This window comes from Canis lupus, chromosome 2, assembly GCF_048164855.1.
Source record: "Canis lupus baileyi chromosome 2, mCanLup2.hap1, whole genome shotgun sequence".
Classification (NCBI taxonomy): domain Eukaryota; kingdom Metazoa; phylum Chordata; class Mammalia; order Carnivora; family Canidae; genus Canis; species Canis lupus.
This window is the reverse complement of record NC_132839.1, coordinates 72,737,374-72,755,653: the sequence shown is the minus strand read 5'-3', so window position 1 is coordinate 72,755,653 and position 18,280 is coordinate 72,737,374. Positions and strand designations below refer to the sequence as shown.

Here is an 18,280-nt window from a genome sequence, read left to right as displayed (position 1 = left end):
AAGTTTTAAGTATTTTAATCTTTTTAGGACTGCTTGTCTTAGGATATTAAAAGTGAAACATTTTTCATTTCCCGCCAAAAATATGCTTATCTATTTGTAAGGCATTGTGCATCCTCAACAACATCTAACAAAATGCTCTGTTTTGGGCACATGCATCTGCTGCTGGCTCAGGGGGTCCACTCTTGGAGCCAAGCTCACTCTGATGTTGGGGGAAGCCGTGTGATCACGGCTTTATCTAGTCTCGTTCCCTCCATGGAACCAGCATCCACCCCGTCCCTCCCGCCAGACCTCCACACTCTTATGTTCTGCCCTCGTTCAGCAAACGTTTGCTGGGCACATGCTTCATCCCAGGCCCGTGCTGGTTAAGGAAGTGTAACAACATGTCAGATATGGTCCCTGCCTTTGGGCTTCTGTGGGAGGGAAACAGACAACAGCAATTGGTCAGGTGAGTGCTGTGAGAGCCATTGGTAGGATGCTGGAGGGATGCTGGAGGGCACCTGACCCCAGGACACTCAGGAAGCAGGGCGGGCTTCCTGGAGGAGGCGACAGCCAACTCAGGCCTGAAGGCTGAATAGCTGTTAGTTCAGAGAAGGCCTGGGGCTGAGGCCAGGGGTGGGAGAGGTAGTGGCATTCCAGGTAGGGACAGTAGCATGTGCAGAGGCCCTGAGGCGAAGCTGGCTTGGCTGGGGGGCCAGCAGTGTCAGGAGTGATGGGGTGTCCCTGAGGGCTTTCAGCACAATTGGGGTTTTGAGAGGACCTGTGCTTGAAAGCAGAGAGGGCTTTGGTCCAGACAGCAGCCTGGAGGGGTGGGGCCGTGGTGTGCAGCAGGTGGGTGTTTGAAACAGGAGCAGTTGGGACCAACGTGTGGAAGGGGGAAGGGAAAGGGGAGGGGATGGAGAAATCAAGGCTGTTCCCTGCATCCTGGTTTGGGTGAAAGCGGCCTCTTCCCCATCAGAGGGACCAGGGAGGCTCGGGTGGCATCAAGGGAGACGTGGGGGCTGTCTGGGCTGCAGGGAGATACTGCAGAGAGCTGAGGGAGCACAGAGGCACGCAGAACCCATGGGGCGGGGGAGGAGCGAGGGGGGAAGCCAAGGGCAGGGCTGCAAGGGGAGGGGGAGCCTCAGGCAGGGGAGGAGAAGAAAAGCCAGGAGGATCATGGGGCTGCTAAGTGGGGCTGGGAGGCTAGGAAAGGGGGGCGCGGTCCCCAGGCTGGAGGCAAGGAGGCTGTGTACTGTGCCGAATGCACACATTCACACACACTGTCAAGCATGGACACACCCCTGCCCTCGGACACCCCCTCCAACCCCCCCACAGGTCCACCCACCAGCCCATCTCTTGGGTGGGCTCCTCATAAAGACACACCTACATACCTCCATCCTGAGAAACAGCTGCCCGCCTCCTGCTCACCGCCAGCCCAGACCCAGGAAGAGGCAGACTGTCCCTGTCACCTGCCCTTGGTGGGTGCTTGCTGGCCTACTTCAGCACCCTCGTGCCCTGGGACTCAGCACACCCCTCACTCCACGGTGCACCTGGCCGATCGGGGGTGCCACTGCAGTGGCAGTTTTGCAGGCTGGGTTAGAAATCCCCATTGCCCACCTGTGTGACCTTGGACAAGTGATTTAACTAGGCATCCATGTCTTCACCTATAAAACGGGTGATGCTGCTTATGCCATGGGGCGGGAGTGAAGGGCTGGATGAGGTCCCCAGCATGAAGCCACCATCACAGCACTCAGCAGACCTCAGTGACACTCAGCCACCCAGCCGCAGAGCCCCCAGATGCACCCAGGGGCCCACTGTGTGCTGAGTCAGGCTCCCACAGCATGCACACCAACTCCCTCCTGGACACGCAGATGCAATGGGACGCACATACTGACATTCATGCACACGTACACGCACGCACACATGCACACATGCATGTATATCCAAGACCTGATTGATCCCTGAGCAAACATCTGTCAAAGCTGAACACCTGTACAGACAATGGCCCTGTTTCATAGCCCTGAAGGCCATGCTGAGATGGGCCGGGGAGGCCAGGAGCCTCGTTGAGGAGGAGGCCCCTGCGCACTCAGCTTTGGTGGGAGGCCCCCCGCCGGCATGGGTTCTCATGTCCTGGCCCTCTGTCCCTGCTGTTTTCCAGTGGCTGAAGCAAATAGAGGGAACTGAGGCGGCCCTGACTCAGAAGATGCTGGACCTGGAGAGGGAAAAGGTAAAAGACAGCCCTCTGGGAGGCAGGAGGGTGGAAAGGGTGCACTTTCCTTCCCAGGGAGGTCTTGCATGTATTATTTTTTTTTTAAGATTTTATTTTTTTATTTATTTGAGAGAGAGAGAGAGAGAGAATGAGCAGGGGGAGGGGCAGAGGGAGAGGGAGAGTGAGAGAATCTCAAGCAGACTCCACGCCCAGCACAGAGCCTGACACAGGACTTGATCTCCCAACTCTGAGATCATGACCTGAGCCAAAATCAAGAGTCGGATGCGCAGCCAACTGAGCCACCCAGGGGCCTCCTTGCGTGTACTTTTGTATGCATTTATTTCCTTGCATTTTGAAATTTTGCTTTTTCCGTAATGGCTGTTCCAGGTAATTGTCATCCATTCACTTACTCTTACACTCACTCACTCATTCACTTAATATATATTTTTGGAACCTCTGTTATCCCAGTGCCATGCCAGGGTTACTGGTCTGGTAATGAATATGCTGGGTCCCCACCTTGAGGAGCTATAGCTGCCCACAAGGCTGTGGGAATGTGTGCTCATGAGCCAATAGCCCCATGCAGCCTGAGGACGTTAGAGTAACATGTGGGCAATGCTGATGCACTTGGCCCAGTGGCTCCAGAGACACCCAGATGGTCCTCCCAGCTTTGCTGGCCTCCTTAATGGCCATGAGAGTTTGGGAAGATACATTGGCCCTTCATTTCCTCATTGCTAAGTGGGGGATTCCAAGTTCCACCTGCTGGGCTGTAGGGATGAGTGAGTGAATGAGTAAGTGAGTAAGTGAGTAAGCAAATGGATGAGAGATGTGAGAGGCACAGTCAGTTTTGCACAGTGCTTGGTGCGTCCAGGTACCCGATAAATGGCGGCGGTGGTGGTTATTCACCAGGGGCTATGGCATAGAGGGGGTCTCTTTTACCCAGCCTGAGGATGTCAGAGAGGGCTTCCCAGAAGAAATGGTTCTTGAGTCTTCAAAGACCAATTCAAGTTTTGCAAATAGAAGCGGGAAGTGAAAACAGAAGGGAGAAGGAATCGCTTACAGCCTGGAAGCACCAGGGTGTGAGAGAGCCCTGGCTTGGAATCTAGTCCCTCCTCTGCCACCAGGACACTGTGGCATCTAGGGCAAGGCACTGATCTTCTCCGGTCCTGTTTCCTCATCTGCGAAGCCAAGGGCCTGCAGTAGATGAGCTCCTGCCTTAGGATCCTTCCAATCAGTAATAGAGATTTGCATTCTGGATGGACCATGCTTGCAGGGACTGGAGGAGTGACCGGGCGTGGGAAGGAGGCACACAGCAGTGAGACTAGTCAAGAGGTGGGGGATGCCGTCCATGTGAGGAGGAAGAGCCACATCTGAGAACTCTTGAGATGGGTCTTCAGGGCCCATCAGGATGAGACAAGAGGAACTGAAAAGGATTCCTGCTTGGGCACTGGGTTGGAGGGGTGTCGCTTTGGTGCAGTCAGGCACCCATGAGGAAGGGAAGCCAAGAGGAGGTGGGACAGGCTTGATCATGTCTCCCTGGGTCTGCAAGGCTCCTGCAGGAAGACTCATGCGAGGGGCGAGCAGGGCAGACCATCACTCCCTTCCCACTTGAGCACCTGGCGGGTCCTCAGCTGGTGGGACTGTCACTCTCTAGCAGAGGTGAGTAGGTGGGCTCTGAAGAGCCTCGCTGGGACAGCTTCTCACGCTGATCTTGATCTTGGGGGGGCCTCCTCTTTTTCAGGACCTGTTCAGCAGGCAGAAGGGCTACCTGGAGGAGGAGCTGGACTACAGGAAGGAAGCCCTCGACCAGGCTTACCTGGTAGGACCAGAAGTGGGTTGGTCACTTTGGCTTGTTAGACTTGACCTCAGAGGCTATGTTTCCCTTTGGGGCTCATGCCATGTTTAGGGGCCCCACCGGTGCCATGTGGGTGCCATCAAAATGCCCTGTCTCTGTTCTGCCCGGAATGACTGTACTTCATTTCAAGGGAAATTGTCACTTTTGTCCAAATCAATCATGATTTTCCAAAAAATCACTTAGCTGTATGGTTTCCTTAGGCATGCTTATTCAACTCTAGTAATTGTTTGAGACAAGTGAGAAGAAGCTGTCTTTCTTAGGTGTTTGTTATACTTAAATGCTTGTTTGTGCATAAAACTCCAAAGCAAGTTTTCCTGTGAACAAGAACGAGGGTAAGTCGCCAAGGAACAGGGAGGCAAAACATTGAGAGCAGGGGCCGGTGGTCATCAGAATAAAACTGACTTGTTGTGAGGTCCTATGCCATACTGCGTTTGGGTCAGAAATTTGTCCCGGGCTTCCTGGTGATGAGCTAAAACTGAGATCCCATCCTAGTTCACATGTCATATGACTTTGAGGACTCTCTGGCCACCGAGTGAGACAGGGAGATAATACAGGCCCCACCAGGTGTCCCCACAGCACAGAGAATGGAGAGTTCAGCGTCCCTTCTTGCGGGAAGAAGCAGCACAGTCCACAAAGTCTCTAGCAAGTCTTTGTCCTGGTCATCTGTAGTTAAAAATCATTTTATGGAATAGTTTGTACCTAAATCATGCAGAGTCAACAACTGAAAAAAAAGATCGCAAACCCTCGTTTTCCGTGAGCATGTCTGGGAAGACGGAGAGCCAGTAGCCTGGGCACGGGGGCTGGCCCACCTCCCCAAGACCATCGGCATCTGGGTTCTGAGCCCTGGGCCAGAGAAGTCACAGGTCCCGGGAACCGAGCCTCACCGGGACCACGCATTTACCCTCCCAGCGCTTCCTTTTGGGCACAAGATGTTCTAACGGTGCAGAGGGCAATTTAAAGATAGAAATGTCTCCTCCTTCTCTGGGAGGATTGCTCACACTCAACTGTTCCTTCGCTGGTTTTGCCTTGACTCTATCCTTTTGTGAACACCTTTCTCACACCAGGCCTCATCTGTCTCCCTAGCGTTTCCCAGAAAGTTATGAGGAACGTGATTTAAGGAGATCCATAGGCATCGAAGGCAATGGGCCAAGTTTGGAAAACTCTGAAGGGTTTCTTGGGCCCTTAATCTGATGAAGGTTGAAGGATGGGCCGGGGCTCTGAGAGGGATGTAAGCAAGTACTTGGCCAAGCTCACTGGGTCATGGGCTGTCTTTTCAAGGGACATCTGGCAGGATTGGTGATTTTCAACACATTTTGGAAAAGCTTGGTGTCCACCCTTTGCTGTTGGAGTACAGTCTGCAGGAAGGCCCTGGGGGGGCCCCTCCGAGTCCTGGTTCTGCAGAGGAGGCCCCTGGGAGAGCTGATCGTGCCACCATGTAGAAACTGCGTTCCTTCCAAAGCCTCAGGGGTCTTGGAGGCCCGAGGTGTGATTGCGTTCTGATGCCGTGCTGGATCGGCTTGAACGGTCAGGGAATAACACGGTGGTGGTGCCCTGTGCCCGGGCAGGAGTGAGGATGGCAGGTGCCGCATGCAAGCTGGCGTTCCTTCATCATCGCACTGAGTGAGATGGGGCAGGTCCACAGTGGGTCTTCTGGAATTGGGTGGCAGGGTCCTTGCTGGAAGCTGGTGGCCTGAGGTGTCCTGGAAGCTCAGCTGCTGAATGGGGAGGGGGTGAGCCAGTGGGTACCGGCAAGCTCTGGCTCTGTGTGGAGCCCATATGGGGACCCTTGGGCTGTGCCAGGGAACAGAATTCCACCCTCTCATTTCCCAAGGGGGTCCTTTGGGGTCAGGCGAGGGGCGGTGATGATGCCTGTAGGTCAAGACTGGCTCTGGGCTGATGGGTCTGGAGGCAGGGCAGGGTGGGGGTGGTGCCAGACGGCTGCAGAGGCTTGCCAGAGTAACATCCCCCTCACCCCCCCACTCCTGCCTCAAGCCTCCTCTCACCTCTTCTTGGCAGTTTCCATCCAAACTGAACATTGGTCAAATGGTCTTAGGAAGACAGGGATCCATTCCCTAGTTCCTAGATCTTTCAGCTGGAAGCCCTGTAGTGCGGAGGTTGCTGGTGTAGGACTGGCTGCGGAGGGTGGAGACCAAGAATTTGCAGGGACAACGACCAGAGGGACAGTTAGCCTGGCCCAGGACGGGGTTTGTGTTTGAGGACCATGTGGGTGGGGACTTAGGGAAGCAGAAAAGGAGATAATTTTCTCTTTTGTCCCTAGATATTCCCATGAGGTAACTATATTTAAGTGTCTTGGGGGTGAAGTAGAAAAGAAATAACTTCCTCTAACGATTAAAACTCTCGCCTTTCACAAGGAGCCTTCGGTTGGCCACTAATCTCTCATCTGCTTTGCTAACAAAGGGAGGGCACGGTTAGAACATTGTCACCACTCGCTCTAGATTAAAGTGGCATTCCGAACTAGCTGGCTGAAAACCACGTGTGTGTGTGCGATTTGAGACATATTTTCCCACTGATGCCCACGATAAAAGGGGAGATCTGTTCCCAAGGTGGGGGTGGGTGGAATAAATGGGGACTGAAAACTGGCGGAGCCAAACCTCTCTTTGAATCGCACGTTTCAAGGGGCAGTTCTGATGATTCCTTCTTATAGCCCTTGTCCTGTCCTGCACAGAGTAGGGCATCTTGATTGAATAGAGTTAGACATGTTCTCGAAAGAGTGTGCACGGGGCTGCAAGGGGCTCCCCCGCTCTCCCCGCCCCCCCCCCCCCCGCCCGTGCCTGCTGGCTGCTCTGCTAGGCCCCTGCACGCTCCCCTCCCTGCCTGAGATGGCCAGCTCTGCCCCCCGCAGCTGCAGTGTCCTGGCCGCTACCGTCCACCCATTTGTGATCTTCCACTGTCTGTGATTTGGGCCACTCAGAAAATCCAGGAGCTGGAGGCCACGCTGTACAACGCGCTGCAGCAAGAGCCAGGGCGGAGGGCCAGCGAGGCGCTGAGCGAGGGCCAGCGGGAGGACCTGCAGGCCGCCGTGGAGAAGGTGCGCCGGCAGATCCTGAGGCAGAGCCGGGAGTTCGACAGCCAGGTCCTGCGGGAGCGCATGGAGCTGCTGCAGCAGGCCCAGCAGGTGAGGGGCGGGTGGCGGGCACAAGGTGCCTCTTGCCCTCTCCCCAGCCTCTGACCCCTCTGACGGGCACCTGGGTGTTCCAGGCATGTTTGATGGCCAGCTGGCAGCAGAGCGCGGTTCCCGTGAAGCAGGGCATGTCCTCTCGTGGGTGTCCTCACAACGCAGCAGGTGCATTCTCGGCAGAGGGGCGTGGCGTATGCAAACCGGTTTTCTGGTACACATTTCAGCGATAGGGCCCACCCCCTGCTGAGTGGTTGCTCAAGCCAGGGCCTGTGTCCCCTGGGGCCTCTCCCTCCAGCATCTGTGTTCTATTTGAACGTCAGATTCATCAAACCAGGAGGCGTAGCTGAACAGGTTTGCTTTCTTTTGCTGTATTTTGTGATGACGGCCAATCCGAAGACTGGACCTGGTAGCCGTGTTAGTTGTTAACTCTGAAAACCTAAACGTATTCCAAGGTTTGGGGCCCCGTGTGAGTGTCACGTGCTGCCCGGCACGCAGGGAACCAGGCTGCCAGGACTCCAGGGTGATAATGGGCATGACGAGGCAGCAGCAGATGCTCCAACACTTGCTGGGTGCTCACCATCAGAGACCCTTGAGGCGGTGGGAGGTGTCCCCTGCAGGGTGGGGATCGTGATGTCCCTTCTGATGAGAACACTGGAGCTCAAGAAGGTTAAGGCACGTGCCTGAAGGTCACACAGCTGGTAGGGAGTGCCACTGGTGAGGAAGGACCCGGGTGAGCAGCGGGGAGGCGACATCAGGAAGGGGTAGGGGAGAGTCCTGTCTGAAGACAGCACAGCCCCCCACTGCGGATCGGAGGAAAGCACGCGGGGGGGGGGTGTGTGTGTGTGCACAGCCAGACACCATGCGGTACGGGAGTGAAAAGAGATGGTGAAGGGGAGGGGGCACCATCAGACTGGGAGGGCTCCTCATTCAAGGCTTGGTTTGGTTGACAAGACAGGCAGGCAGCCCCCGTGACCCCAGCCTGGCTGTCCCCTCCGTCCCCGCGCTGCCCTCTCTGTGCTGGTAGCATCTGCTCATCTGCTCCCTAGCACCCGGGCTCTGAAGCAATGTGTGCACAGCCAGAGGGCACAGGTGTGCGCACACACACCCGTGTAGAGGGAGGGAGAGCTTCCATTACTGGGGAGATTCCTGAGCAGATTGGAACAGCGAGGGGTGAAGGGGGGCGAGAGGTTAGAGAGAGGTGAAGGGAAAGGCATCAATCCATTGATTGAGGAGGTCTGATGTGCAGAAGGGATGAGTGAGGCCAGTGGGGAGGTGAGGCCCAGGCCCAGGCTTCTGAGCAGAGGGGGAGGAGGTGGGGATGGGAGAGGGGAAGGAGGTGACAGTGGTGAAGCTGCTGCTTTGTGCCCACTCCCAGGGCCACCTCGAGATCTGAGGGAGCTCAGGCCACGCTGTTCATGAGGAGGCACAGCAGGGGGCCGGGGGTGATAAAAGGGAGAGGGGAGGTCTTGGAATCCTTGTGGCAAGTGGGTGGGCAAGTTGCTGGCTCAGGGCAAGCCACTGAGGATGCAGCCCAAGAATCTGCAGTGACAGTGACCAGAGTCATGGTCAGCCTTGCCGGGAGGGGCATTGCAGGATGGAGCAGGGAGGGAAGGGGGGAAGAGGGGCTTCTGACGGGTACCATCAAGATCTTGGCACAGGGATATAGGCGTGGGCATTTGCCTTCAAGGACACTGCCTCTCCGCCACCTCTGTGATGGTCACATGGAGAGTGAAGAGTGGCCTGGGGGCACCCCCAGCCTGGTGGGGAGCACAAACACAGCACAGATCCGGACCAACCCGTGTGGCTGAGGCTCTCGTGCCAGAATGCACCTGCAAAGACATGCAGGGAAGGGTCTCCTTCCCGGAGGCTGGGAAGGTGCCCAGTGGAGGACCCAGCTGAACCAGGTTTTGAAGATAAATAGGAAGATGCCAGGTGGCCGCCAAAGGGGACTAGCATTTCAGACAGCAGCACAGCGTGGTGTGGCCAGTTTGGGGTGGCAGAGGGGTTGCAAAACACAAAAACTGAGATCAGATGGTGTGGCTTTGAACCCTATTCTCCTGGTTGTTAGCTGTGTGGACTTGGCCAAGTGATTTGGCCAGGCCAAACCTCTCTGGGCCTCGGTTTCCTTGTGAGGATGGAAATAATGCCTACTCACTCGGATGTTGTAGGGTTTAAATGAACTCTTACATGTGAAGTGCTCCCAGCAAGTGTAGACAGCTATTTGTATTGCCGAGTGTAGACCATGATTAGGCAGGTGTAGCAGCAGTAAGACCAGACAGGGCAGCTGGGTGCTGACCTGTATCTGATGGCCAGCACTGTGCCTCCTTTGTGGGGTTTGCTGGCTGAATGTGCAGGGGATGGAGGGATTGTTCAGAAAACCCAGCTCAAAGCAGAACGAAATTTGTGTGTTTAAACCAAAAAGCCATTACCCGACTCAAGAGTTCAAATCTCATGCACGAAGGTGCTTCTTATGGTCTAAGTCTGGAATATATGATAAGGCAGGGAGCACACCCCAAAGACACAGGGCAATGCAGCTTTCGGCCGTGACTCCTGGGAAAGCACCGTGTCCCAACTGCTAAGAAAGGAAGGGAGTGGGGTGATTTAAAAAAGAAGAAAGAGAGAAAGAAAGAAAACGGAAAGAAAGAGAGACAAAAAAAAAAAAAAAAAAAAAAGCTGGCAAACCAAGCTGCCTGTGTGGGGAGATTGGGGACAAGGACCTCTTAAAGAGAGAAAAATCACTTAAAATACGAAGGTTTTGGAGTGTTAGTGAAGATCACGTGGGACCAGTCACTTCCTTTTACATTTGCTCACGTACCTAAGCGTGGAGAGAGTTAATGGCTTGACCCAAGGCCGGAAATCGCTTCTCCTGTATCTCTGGATCATTTTCAAATTAGTTGAAAGTTCTGCTGAAGGTCCACGGTAGGCACCCTTCCCCTCCGAATATGAAAACCGTCCTCACGTCTGTTAAAATAGAGGGAGATGCGTGCATCAGCCAACGCTGGCGAGTCACTGAATGACGTGCCCTCCGAGGCTTTGATGAGACAAGACATACAAATCGATTAGCTTGTGCCCGGAGCACGGTGGGCGGTCAATGAAAGGAGGACTCTCCTTACATGACAAGCCCGATGGATGTCCGCTCCTGCTGCTCCAAGTGTGGTCCGCGGACCGGCAGCGGCATCACCTGGGAGCTGCTGGAAACGCGGACTCTCGGGCCCCACCCCAGACCTACAGAATCGGATTCTGCACGTAACAGGGTTCAGAGGTGGTTTCTGGCAGTTTACAGTTGCTCCGTTTTGGGGAGTTGTAAATGGAGATCCGTGGCTGTGGGTTCCGGAGGGCAGGAAGGGCCTGTCTTCATCTGCTCAGGCACCGTAACAAAATGCCACATTTTGGGGTTTCAACAACAGACATCTGTGGGTCACGGCTCTAGTGGCTGGAAGCCCAAGAGCAAGGGACTGGCCGATCTGGGATCTGGTTGCTGGGGAGGGCTCTTCCTGGCTTACAGAGGGTCACCTGTCTGTGCCCTCAAATGGCCAGGGGAGTAGGGGGGAGGGGAGAAGGGAAAGGGAAGGACTGGGGTGGGGGGGAGAGGGCGGCTGGAGATTGGCACCAGCAGGGTCTCCTTACCTTTTTGGTTCTGGAAGGGAATGAGCTGTCATTCCTCCTTGCCCTCCTTCCCTCACCCCGTTGCCCTGACTCAGACCAGATGAGCCTCTCCTCTGTCGCACGGTGCCATAGAATTCTGAGGACGGGCCCCCCCATGCCTCCTTGCTCTGGACTCGGTGCTTCTTCATCTGTACTCTGGGCGGTGTGGAGCAGCTCCACCTCCAGGCTGTGCCTCGAGGGTCCTGTGCCCCCTGCAGGTGGAAGTGCTTGGCCAGACTCTCCCGACGTGGCACAGGGGTATCTGGACACCACGGCGCTCGCTGCTGGCTGCTCCCGGTCCCTGCCGAGCGCCACACGTGTGACAGCAGCAGGCGTGGGAGCCCCAGTTGGCATCTCGGGGCTCCGGATTTACAAAAATGTAAAAAGACACTCAGACTTCAGAGCACATCTGTTCCCTGTAACAGAATTTTCTGGAGTTGGTCATTTGTGTTTGATGCCCAGGCATAGGGGAGGGTTTCCTGCCCGCAAGCCCAGAAACAACCGGGTGCTGGCAAAAACGAGGTTTTGTGGCTTCCTGCTTTCCTTCGATGGTTATTTACCAGTCAAGTACCTCTCATGTGCCAGGCACTGGTCTGGCCCCTGGAGCTGGGGCAGTGAGCCAAGTCCCTGCTTTCCTGGAGAGCAGGGTCTTAGAAGCCAGTGAGGACACTCATAACACATATAAGCACCCCGGATGTCAGAAAGGGTAAGAAGGCGTGAAATGATGTGACGGGGTGAATCGTTGGGGTCTGCGCAAAAAGCAGCAAGTACAAAGGCCCTGTGGCAGTAATGGGTTTACTGCGCTTGTCTGTAAGCTGTAATTTTCAAAAGTAGTAGCCGCTGAATATAGGATTTTTTTAAAGATTTATTTTTTATTTATTTATGATAGACACAGAGAGGCAGAGACACAGGAGGAAGGAGAAGCAGGCTCCATGCCAGGAGCCTGACGTGGGACTCGATCCTGGGACTCCAGGATTGTGCCCTGGGCCAAAGGCAGGTGCCAAACCGCTGAGCCACCCAGGGATCCCCCTGAATATAGGATTTCTAAGAACCTGACCCAGTAGTTGTCACGGGCATCATTCAAACACCAGCTAGTAGATGATGCCACGGTTTGTAAAGCCCTCAACTATTTAATTAAGTCTTCGACCTGGTTTGGGAGATGGGGAGACAGAGGCACAGAGGCCACAAGAGCTGAGGAACAGCCAGCCAGCCGCCCAGGAAGCTGTGGCTCTTCCCATCGTGGCCAGCTGAGTTCACAGCCAGTGTCCCGGCCTCCACATCGGATTAATTCCCTGAGGTTTCCTCTTTGCTCTTTGCAATCATCTGTTCTGTTCTCATTCGATAGAATCCTCAGAAATTTGGCATTTAAAAAAGGGATATTGAAAAAAAAAACACATTTCCCCCTTCAATGGGAATAGAGGCTCAAGGACCCAAGAATGTCAAACACACATTACAGTGATTTTTTTTCCCTTCCGGGACCATATAAAGCAGCATTTTGGTTATAGATGGAAAGCTATGGGGTGGCATTAGGGATACAGGTTTTTGGGTCAGGTAAGTTTGGATTCAAATCCCGCCCTGACTTATAGTGTATCCCGAGCCTCAGTTTCCTGACCTGTAGAATGGGGTCAGTCATAGCCGCATCTGCATCTGGGGTTGGTGGAGAATTTATATAAAGTGGTGGGAGGGTACCTGCCACAAAGTAAGCCCTGAACACACGTCAGTTAATATTTGCCCCCTTGACCTTTCCCACCAGGCACGACCTTTACTCTGTACTCTGTCACTTTGTCACAATAATCCCTGCCAGGCACTCATGCACACGTGCTGACCGGGCAGGTGTCGGGTGCCAGGCCCTGTTCAAGAACGTGGAAAGGGGAGAACCTTGTGGAGTCACACCTGGCCATGATCAACAGGGAGACGTGACAGTGGGCAGCCGGGGACCCAGGCGAGCTCTGCTGGGGAGGGGACGCTGCCCCCCTCCTTGAAAAGCAGAAAGGAGCTGTTCCCTACTTGAAACCCTCCAGTCATCCCTTCACCCTTGGAATAGAATCCAAGGCTGTGTGTGGTCTGGCCCTCGTTACCGTGTCCCCTCCCTGCCCTGACCCAACCTGCCACCTGCTGGGCCCCTGCCTGGGACTGGCTCCTCTGTCCTACAGCTTCCATGTAGATGCAGCCTGGAGAGCCGCCTGCCCCCCAGCCCTGTGGAACTGGGCTCCCCCCCTCCCCCCGGAGTAGAAGCTCTGTGTTGTTCCTGGGGAATTCTCACAAGTCCTCTGAAGGCTGTAAAGTGTCACCTTCCCCTCCACGTGACCCTGTAGTGTACAAGGGCCGCCCCCCCCTCCCGCATCCCCAGGGCCCCCATTTCACCTCGGGGCATGAGGTCCCTGTGCAGATGTTACAGAAGAGGGGTTCAGGTATAAGCGATTATGTGACTCCCCAGCACTCACCAGCTGGAAAGCTTGGGGTGCAGGACCCAGCCCGGGGTCCAGTTCTGTGCTCATTCTCGGGTGCTCTCTGCCTCCTCACCTTGCAAGGGGGGCCTTGGGGGACGATCACGGCCTCACTGAGGTACACACAGCCTCCCTCAAGTGGAAGAGAATTAGAGAGGTAGAGGCTCCTGATCCTTTATAGGGTGCGCGCTCTATGCCGACTCTGCTCTGAGCCCTTCGTGCAGACTCCCCTGTTAGATCCTCAGATGTGGGCAACACAATTACCCACAATCCACAGACAAGGAAACCAGGGCCCGGATGGGCTGAATCACTTGCCCAACACCTCACATCTGAGGATAAGTATTTTCCTTGTGTCCTCCGTGCCAATCTGTTCTGTTTCTGCCAGTGTGATCTTTCCAAAACCAAACTCTTCATCATTTCCCTGCTTAAAACCCTTCACAGGCTCCCCATGACACCCCCAAATCTGTGAGCTCCTCATCAGGACATTCCAGGCCCTCTGAGCTCTGCCCCCATTCCCTCCATCCCTGCGTCTCCGCATACTCTGTTCCCCTGCTTGGAATTCCCTTCCCCATCCTGAGTCTGGCAAACCACTGTGGGTGCTGGGCTGGGCTCTGACTCCTCTGGCTCCCCAGCCCTTGGCTCGATGCCCCACCTTTTTCCCCTCTGGGGTCCAGCGCCACCTGCCCGGAGCACCCACGTAAAACAGCATCCCGCCCCCATCCCTACTCCTGCTTGATTTTCTCTGTGTTTGTATTCGCCCAGGGCACCATCTGGGTTCCCGTGTAAATGCTTTTGTCTGAAACTTGGCTGGACCACAAAACCCTTAGGGTCCCAGGCATATTGACCTGTATTTGTTAAACGGGTGAGGGTGTCCATAGAGGTGGTTCTCAAAGTCCCAAGACAAACAGCCACTGCATCACTCAGGAACTTGCTGGAAGTGCAGCTGCTCAGGCCCAAGCCCCCAAAACCAAGTCAAAAACTCTAGTGGGGGGCCCAGTGATCTGCAAGCCCAAGTGACACTGACCTGGATTCGAGAACACTGTCCTACAGAATGCACAGAAGGCTTCTCCAGCCTAAGGGTCTGCGTGCTAATGCGGCCTGCCCTGGATCACCCGCCCTGCAGCCTGAGCACCCTCGCCAAGAGTGAGCTCTCCCTCTACATTCAGGCCTGGCAAGGCTGCAGCTGGCCGAGCAGCGGTCAGCACTCTGAGGGGTGACCCTTGGGCATGTGACAATCTGTGAAAGTGTCCCCCTGGGTGAGACACTGCGTGGAGCTGGAAGGAATGGGCTGGTAAACCACGGAGGGAGGGTGAGCGCCCCAGGGGGTATCAGGCAGGGTGACCAGCTGTTCCTGGTTCCCAGGACTTGGCAGGGGCGGGCGGGGGGTGGGGGGAAGTCTCCTGGGATCTCTGACGTTCAGTTGCAAAACCAGAAATGTCATGAGCAAACCGGGACGCTTGGCCATCCTAGCACCTGTGCTCATTGGGCTTCTAAGGGGCTGGGGTGCATGTGGCAGCAGAGGCACTGCCCGGACTCGGTTCCTCTGCCCCAGCTCCCCGGGTCCAGCTAGGTGGGTCTTGCACAAGTGCATCCCCTGGTGCCACTTCAAACCCATGATCTTCACTAGCCTGCACCGGGCGCCTCTGTATCTTGGTCCAGGCGCGATGCTTCTGTTTTAAAGAGATCCTGCCTCAAGAGTGCACACCGTGATTCCATGTCCATGCACCTCAAGAACAGGCAAAACCGGCCTTCAGTGGCAGAGGTCGGGGGCCCAAGGAGCCTCCCGGTGCTGGTCCTCTATCTGGATTCGGGCGGTGGGGGTTACAGCCCTGCACACGCACAAAGCCAGGCACGCTGCCCGCTCGTCCTCGCATGCTTCTCTGCTTGTATGCTACACCATGATAAAGCGTAAAGAGGTTTTGAACCTGGAGGTTTTACCTTTTCTGATGCAAGAGGTCGTGTGTTTCAGAGAATCCGAGAATTGGAGGCTAAGCTGGAGATCCAGAAGAGACATCTGAAGGAGCTTGAAGAAAAGGTAGGTGGGGTGCCCTGCCCCCCGCCCCCGCCCCTGGGGCTTCTTTCTGTGACCGGTCATCACGGGGCTGTTTCCTTCTGCACTGACATTTCTGTAGTGCAAGAACAGGCTCTGCCTCCCGCCGCCCTTCTCTGCCCCGTCCCCCAAGGCGGGCACACCTATGCAATAAGTAGCTCCTTCCAATGTTTTTCCAGGGAAGAAAAGTTCAGTTTGGGGCCCACTTTGTGTGTGTGTGGAATGGGGGTGGGGTGCCTTTATTTTTTTCCACCAAAGACCTTCCTCTAAACCTGACCTAGGAAGGACAAGGTGACCCTCTCTGGAGTGATAAGTGAGGTTGGGCCTACTAGGTTGGTGATGTCACCAGCAAGGACCTTGGTTGGTCCCCCCAGACCTCTTCACCTTAGATGACTCCTCTGCGCTCTGTGCCAAAACCAGTTACGTGTTCTTGGGCGTCTTTCTCCTCTCCCAGCAGGAAGCAAGGTTGGCCTGCCACATGCTGACACCTGGCCTGTTTGTCTCTTTGTGTTAGTATCACTTTATGGGTGAAGAGGCTGGGCCTGAGATAGATTCAGACACTGGATCCTGATCCTATAGCTGAGAAGGGGTAGCTGGTCTCCTGGGTGCCACAGCCACCCGCTCAGCCCGTCCGGAACGTCTCCTTGGTCCGGGCAGACAAACGAGTGCCACTCAGAACCACGAGTGTGGCATCTCTGTCGGGCCCTGCCCCCCTCCTGCACATTCACACTGTGACCATGGAGTCCTTGAGCTCAGGGTCCAGCTTGTATGCATCAATGTATCCAAGACAGTTCCCACCATGGAATAGGGCATCTCACGTGTTTGCCAAACGAGTATAGACGAGTAGAGCAAAACCTGTAATTGCACATTCTGTGTCACAGGGTAAGCTCACAGTGGGGGCCACACGAAGGCTCCAGCCCTGGCCGGGGGTCGGTGGGGACAGTGTGACCCAGGAGGGGATCCCTGCCTGAACCTTGGTCACCCCAGGAGGAGGAAGAGGAAGAGGAAGAAAGGGCATCTGTGGGTTTCAGTTGCCTGAGGCGGGTCTTGGGAGAGAGGAAGGCAACTCCTCCCCCTCCCCCCACCTCCACAAAGTCGGGCCAGAGTCACAGAAGTCCCCAGAGGGCAGATCTCAGGGCAGATATCTAAAAATGGGGAAACAGCCCCTCCCCGGAGGGGATCAAGCCCAAAGAGACAGGCAGCTCTTCAGATGATGCCAGTTTAGAAGCTTCTTCTGCTTTGTCTCCCAAGAGGATGAGAGGAAGCAGGAGTCACCCTCCAGCATCATCCCTTCTCCATGTAGAGTCTCCTTGCCTCTGGCCGCACAACCGGCACGTCCCCCTGGGGCAGCAGAGGGTCACGGCCATAGGCTTGACCCAGACATTGGGCCGGTTCTCATGCCAGAGAACCTGGGAACCCCTGGGGGATGCTGGTTTAAGCAGATTTCTAGTGTCTCTGTCTGCCAGATGCCCACCCTGCAACCTTATGGGGTTATTTTGAGGTCCCGAAGGAATCCCAAGTATAATTCCACCCAAGAGTCTCCAGGGATAACCTGACTTTGCAGGCAGGTGTGTCTGGGCTTTGCTCCAGGGGGGCCCTGGGACCCTGGGGGATTTACCCCTCTGCCTGGGCCTGGGGGCTCACATCTCTCCCCTCTTCTGGGATGGTTGTGAGGATTCCATGAGCGTCGGGGTGTGACGTTCTGAACCCCTGGCCCAGAAGAGGTCCATGGACCACCAGGCTGGTTCTGCTTCTTAGACCCCCAACTGGGCTTTAGGGCCTGAGTTGGCACAGTGGGTCTCAGAGCAAGAAAGGGCAGCAAAGAGACTCAAAACACGCCATAGTGGTCTTGCTGATTTAAAGTTTTTAAAGGTGGGAAGGCACCCACAGGAAATAAGGCCGGCGGCATTTTAGTGAGGAAGCACACTGGGCTACGTGTGAAGCCCCTCTCTCCCTCTGTTTTACTCTTTCCTCAAAGCGAGCCTGTGTGGGTTGGCCTGGCTCCTTTTGTCCCAAAGGAGTGGCCGAGGCTGGCAAACAGCAGGCGGACTCCTGGTCGGGCCAGTAGGACGAGAAACGACAGATGCACTCGAATCAGCATCGTTTCCCTGCGGCCACTAGTGGGAAGGGGCTGCAGCCACATTACCCGTGGCTCATGTCAGTGGCCAGGACCCCTTCCTTGCTACTCCCCACCGGGTGCTCTTGGCAAGTCCCTGCCCCCCCACCTGGGCCCCAGTTTCTCCATGTGAGAAATGAGAGCTCTAGATGACTCCACATAGGCGCCGTCTGGCTCCAACCTCCAGTGATTCTAAAACTTGTATAAAAGTTGGTGGCTGTCTGTTTGGATTTTAATTTTTCAATCAATACATTAGGGGAGTTATTACCGCATTTTGGAGGCAAAAGGGGGAAAGAATGACTTTCAAAAGCCCCAGATGATGCTCCGACAGGTTCTACTGATGAGCAATAATTCTTGTGGAGCAAAGCAAGTCGTGAATTCAGTTCAGAAAGAGAAGTCTACTTTCAAACTAGCTGTATAATTTTTCCTTCCTTTTAAGGCCTTTTTTTCTCCCTATTTTTTTTATTTTTAAAGCGGACTAATTGAATGACACCAAAGATTTTAAATAATGGTCTCTTGGGAGAGAGGGCCCTGGCAGGGATGGTGCTGGGGGAGGGCTTCTGCTCCTGGGCAGGTGGGTCTGGGGCATCTGTGGCCTGGGGGGACCCCGCCTGGTCCCTGTCCACACACCATGCCTGGGCTTTGGTGGGAGCCCCAGGTTGCAACCATCGGAGGGTCCTTCCTCTGTAATGTGTCCTACCAAGGTCTACAGGAAAGCCACACCTCAGCAGCAAAAACATCCTGGTTTGTCTGAATCAAGCCAGGGGTTTGGGGAGAGTAGTTGGGGGGTACAGAGGACTTCCTGAGGGTGGGCTCCCCATGAGGTCCGCTGCCCAGGTCTGC

The 18,280-nt window shown here is 55.2% G+C and overlaps 1 protein-coding gene across 1 annotated transcript in view; it reads left to right on the top strand.

Annotated features, from left to right (window-relative positions):
• JAKMIP1 (janus kinase and microtubule interacting protein 1) overlaps positions 1–18,280 on the top strand; it is a 140,596-nt gene that overhangs the window by 120,751 nt on the left and 1,565 nt on the right. The window contains exons 17-20 of the mRNA XM_072806614.1: positions 2,138–2,206; positions 3,927–4,004; positions 6,973–7,176; positions 15,241–15,306. Coding sequence (XP_072662715.1) covers positions 2,138–2,206; positions 3,927–4,004; positions 6,973–7,176; positions 15,241–15,306 — 417 coding nt within the window. The remainder of the gene's footprint in view (positions 1–2,137; positions 2,207–3,926; positions 4,005–6,972; positions 7,177–15,240; positions 15,307–18,280) is intronic.